Source organism: Sapajus apella, unplaced genomic scaffold (genome assembly GCF_009761245.1).
Source record: "Sapajus apella isolate SASKATOON/1434 unplaced genomic scaffold, GSC_monkey_1.0 scaffold5758, whole genome shotgun sequence".
NCBI lineage: Eukaryota > Metazoa > Chordata > Mammalia > Primates > Cebidae > Sapajus > Sapajus apella.
In genome coordinates, this window is record NW_022442682.1 from 60 (window position 1) to 4,273 (window position 4,214).

Genomic DNA, 4,214 nt, shown 5'->3' on the forward strand with positions numbered 1-4,214 from the left:
CTAAACACTCTGACGGGCAAAATAAATTGTACAGAACAGAAAAACCAAAACAGACAGAAAGTGTATACCTATACTCAATTTTGGAAGTATAGTTTAAACTTTCCATATCTAAGAACAGAATCCTGCATGTACATTACCTTAAAAATAGGTCTGAAAAAAGGTATTCATGTGATATTATACCGGGTTCTCTATTTTACATGACCCAGGACATGTACTTTTCTTTACCTGCTCTTTTTTCTTCTTAAGCCTAGCATTTTCTTCTTGAACCCAATGACATTCAGACTTCACTTTCTCTTCACTAAGTTTAGCTTCATTAAGTGCAATCTGAACCTAATGCAAAACACTCCTATTAGTGAATTAATTCCAAAGAAAACCAAAAAAAGTTACTTTCCCAACCCAGCATCAGGTGGTTTTCATTTTTTGCACATTTTAGCACATATCAAATTTTTGCTCCTCAATAAAACTGTGATATAGTTTTAATATCCTGCAGGAATTATAGTCATCTTTACCTCTGAAAATTCTGAAGCATTCATGGAAATAACATCTTTTAACTTCTCTATAGATTTCTTTTTTTCTGATATCTGCCACGTAAAAACAGAACACGAAATGCATATTAGGATTTCAGTAGAAACACTGGGATATACACTAAAAAGAGGAAACATCAATGAATTAAATCCCAGAGCCATCCTGTGTTTCAGGTAAAAGCAGGTTTTTCAGTTTTGCCCTAGGGAAAAATCAAGAACTTAAAGAGGTAAAGGAAAATAATCAAAGGTGTAAATATTTCATGGCATACACAACCTTCCTTTTTAGAATAAAATGTGGTACATGGCAAGACTAAAAGATGAAAGAAAAGAAACTGAAAAAACTCTCAAGTTAACCAGTTCAAATCCATGTGTTTTTTTTTCCCCTTGGGGCAAGAGAAAAAAAAAAAAAACCCAAGGTGCTTTAAAAATTCTCTTGCCTAAATTAAAAATGGTAGAATTGGAGTGAGAATAGACAGATCATGCATATACAAGAATTCCAAATAATTTATGAAGATTCTGGCTCCTCAAGGGGATGGAGCATAATCTTTCACTTTTTAACTGTGAGCTGTGATACTAACTTCCTTCCAAAGAGTACAATAATGCAAAAGGTTAAAAAAAAAGTAATTTTACAGTGAAGAAACCTGGCAATACTAAGCTCAGTCAGGTCATCAAGATTAATAGGATGTGGGATTTATGGGAACCCTCTTTACTATCTTTGCAATTTTTACGTCATTCTGAAACTATTCTATTAATAAAGTAAAATGCTTATAGTGAAAAAAAAAACTTTGCAAAACAAAACAAAACAAAAGGACTGTTCAGCCGGGTTGTGGTTTCTTAGTTGCTCCACGTTTTAGAGGGCAGAGCCAAGCAATACAACAATTACCTAGGGTTGAGAACCAAAATACTTCCTAGGCCCATAAGAGTAACATCTTGTGTAAGTACTTAAAATCTCACAAAAACGGACAGAAGTAGTTCAACTTCCCTGACTCACACTCTTACTTCACAGAACACTATGGAAAATAAAAAGTTCAAATTCATCTACAGAGTTCAAAAAAAAAAAATTATTAGTAACGCTTAGCAGCAAAACTCTTACCAAATCCTGATTCTTGACATTCTGTTCTCTCTCAGATTCTAACATAACACGAAGATTTTTAGCTGTGTCACCCAGAATTTCATTATTTTTTTCAAGTGTCTTGATTTTATCCTACAAAAAAGATATTAAGATTAGTTATATTCATTAATTTTTACTTTTGTTTTAAAATGTAATCCCCAAAAGAAGTTTTCACCTTAAATTTAATGGCTTTATCAGAGAGAATCATATTTTGCTTCCTGGTTTCTTGAATGTGTTTCTTTGATTCCTCGATCTGCAAAAAATAACGCATTCAGAATCAAGAAATACAAAGTATTGTGCTACTGAAACTTACTTTGAAGTGACTGACCTCTTATAGAAGAAAACAGTACTTTACACATATGATTGCTTAAGCTCTGGATTGTTTATAGGAATTAATGGAATAATAAATATTATTTTTAAATACCATAGTAACTGAACTATAAGACAGGTGAAAATAATTCAACCTGGGACCATGGGGAAAAAAAAACAAAATAATAATTATACCTTCTGTTCATAATTTGACAATTTCTGTACAAGTTCTGTATTTTCTTTCATAATAATCTTCAACTTCTCAGAAATCTGCTGTTCAGTGACTGAAAAAAGAAAATATATAAATTATGATCACTAAATGAAACTGAATTACCCAATGTATCAGCAGAAAGACATGTTATCTGGCACTATGAGGAAAAAGAACTTCTTAACATAACTATTATGGTTTGGATTGTGTCCCCACCAAATCTCAAGTCAAATTATAGTCCCCAATGTTGGAGGTGGGGCCTGGTGGGAGGTGATTGGATCATAGGGGTGATTTCTCACAAGTGGTTTATCACCACCCCTGTGGTGCTGTTCTTGTGACAGTGACTGAGTTCTTGTGGAGCCTCGTTGTTAAAGGTGTGCAGCACCTCCCTGCTCACTCTCTCTTGCTCCTGCTTCTGCCATGTAAGACGGCCTGCTCTTGCTTTGTCTCCTGCTATGGGTAAAAGCTCCCTGAGGCCTCCCCAGAAGCAGATGCCACTATGCTTCCTGTATAGCCTGCAGAATTATGAGCTAATTAAACCTCTTTCCCATAAATTACCCACTCTCAGGTATTTCTTTTTTTGAGACAGGGTCTCGGTATGTTGCCCAGGCTGGAGTTCAGTGGCACAATCTCAGCTCACTGCAAACTCCACCTCCCAAGCTCAAGCAATTCTCCTGTCTCAGCCTCCCAAGTACCTGAGACCACAGGTGTGTGCCACCACACCCAGCTAATTTTTGTGTTTTTTAAAATAGAGATGGGGTTTCTCCATGCTGCCCAGGCTGGTCTCAAACTCCTGAGCTCAAGCAATCCTCCTGCCTCGGCCTCCCAAAGTGTTGGGATTACAGGCATGAGCCATCACACCTGGCCTTGGGTATTTCTTTACAGCAGTGTGAGAACAGATTAATACAAATAGCAATCTGCTAATAGGAATAAGAATGTAAAAAGACTGTTACAATTTAAGAAAAATATAAGAACCTTTATTTCGATGAGAGTCTAATTTAAATTCATTTCCAAGATGGGAAACACAGTATAATGTTATAGGTCAATATTCCTCCCTGCATGAAGCATTTTTTCTTCTCAGAAAATGGCATCACTTCAAATATGTCATTTGCAAAGAGAAACAGAAAATGCAAGCATGCTGATTTATGTTTCTAGTCCTGAAATTATCTATTTAAATAAATATTTAGTGTACTAAATCATTAGCACAGAAAATCTGGTTACATGTAATAAACTAGTACATCAGTGTTTAAGGTAAATCTGCCCCCAGTGAAACTAATCTTCTCCCTACTCCCACAATTTGTTCCTCCTCATCTCCTCTCTCAGGTGGTAGTAACACCATTTATTCTATCATCCAAGCTAGCAACCTAGGAATAGGAAAGTTTTCAGAAGCTGTAAGTCAGTCAGACATCAGAAATCACTAAAAGTACTTATATATAAAAGCCGTATCAAACACCAGTACCGAGGGAATAGTACAAATAACAAAACAAGCCTAAAGATTTACCTTGATATACTCTACTCTTTACGTAGAAAAGAGAAATAATAATTAAATTGTATGTCAAACATTTCATTAATAGGTGTATATAGTTCCTAATACAACAATTGGAGTTATAACCAAATGGGAATTTAATAACAGTTTGCTTTAGCATAATAAATCCATAAGATTAAAAAAACTAAAAAGGTTAAAAAGCATTTCAAATTAAACCAGTAGTGATATGTTGCAGTCTGACAGATAAAGCACTAAGATAAATATCTTACTCTGCAGCTAAAGATATGTTTACATATCTAAATGAACACCAGTCTTATGAAATGAGCACTTAACTTGAATAACAGAAATGGCTAATATTTTTTATAATAAATATATTAACATATTATTTACTCAAAGTCACTTATTTGACAACTCCAAAGAGCCAGAATGAAATCTAAAAACATTGACTACTCAAAAAGACTCTGAGGAAACAAAATTAAAGGTATAATCTTCATATTAAGTTACACCATTTTTGCTTTCCAGAAAATACCTCAGAAATCCTATTCAAAGTTGACTACTGGCTGAACTTAGAAACAA

At 34.5% G+C, this 4,214-nt stretch overlaps 1 protein-coding gene across 1 annotated transcript; it reads right to left on the reverse strand.

Annotated features, from left to right (window-relative positions):
- Positions 1-225: 225 nt before the first annotated feature.
- On the reverse strand, positions 226-2,228 carry LOC116547960 (transport and Golgi organization protein 1 homolog; the record flags this gene model as incomplete). The annotated part of the gene is made up of 5 exons (XM_032273688.1): positions 226-330; positions 510-581; positions 1,618-1,728; positions 1,811-1,888; positions 2,140-2,228. Coding segments are annotated over 5 exons (455 nt in total), but the record flags the coding sequence as incomplete, so codon positions are not given.
- Positions 2,229-4,214: the final 1,986 nt, after the last annotated feature.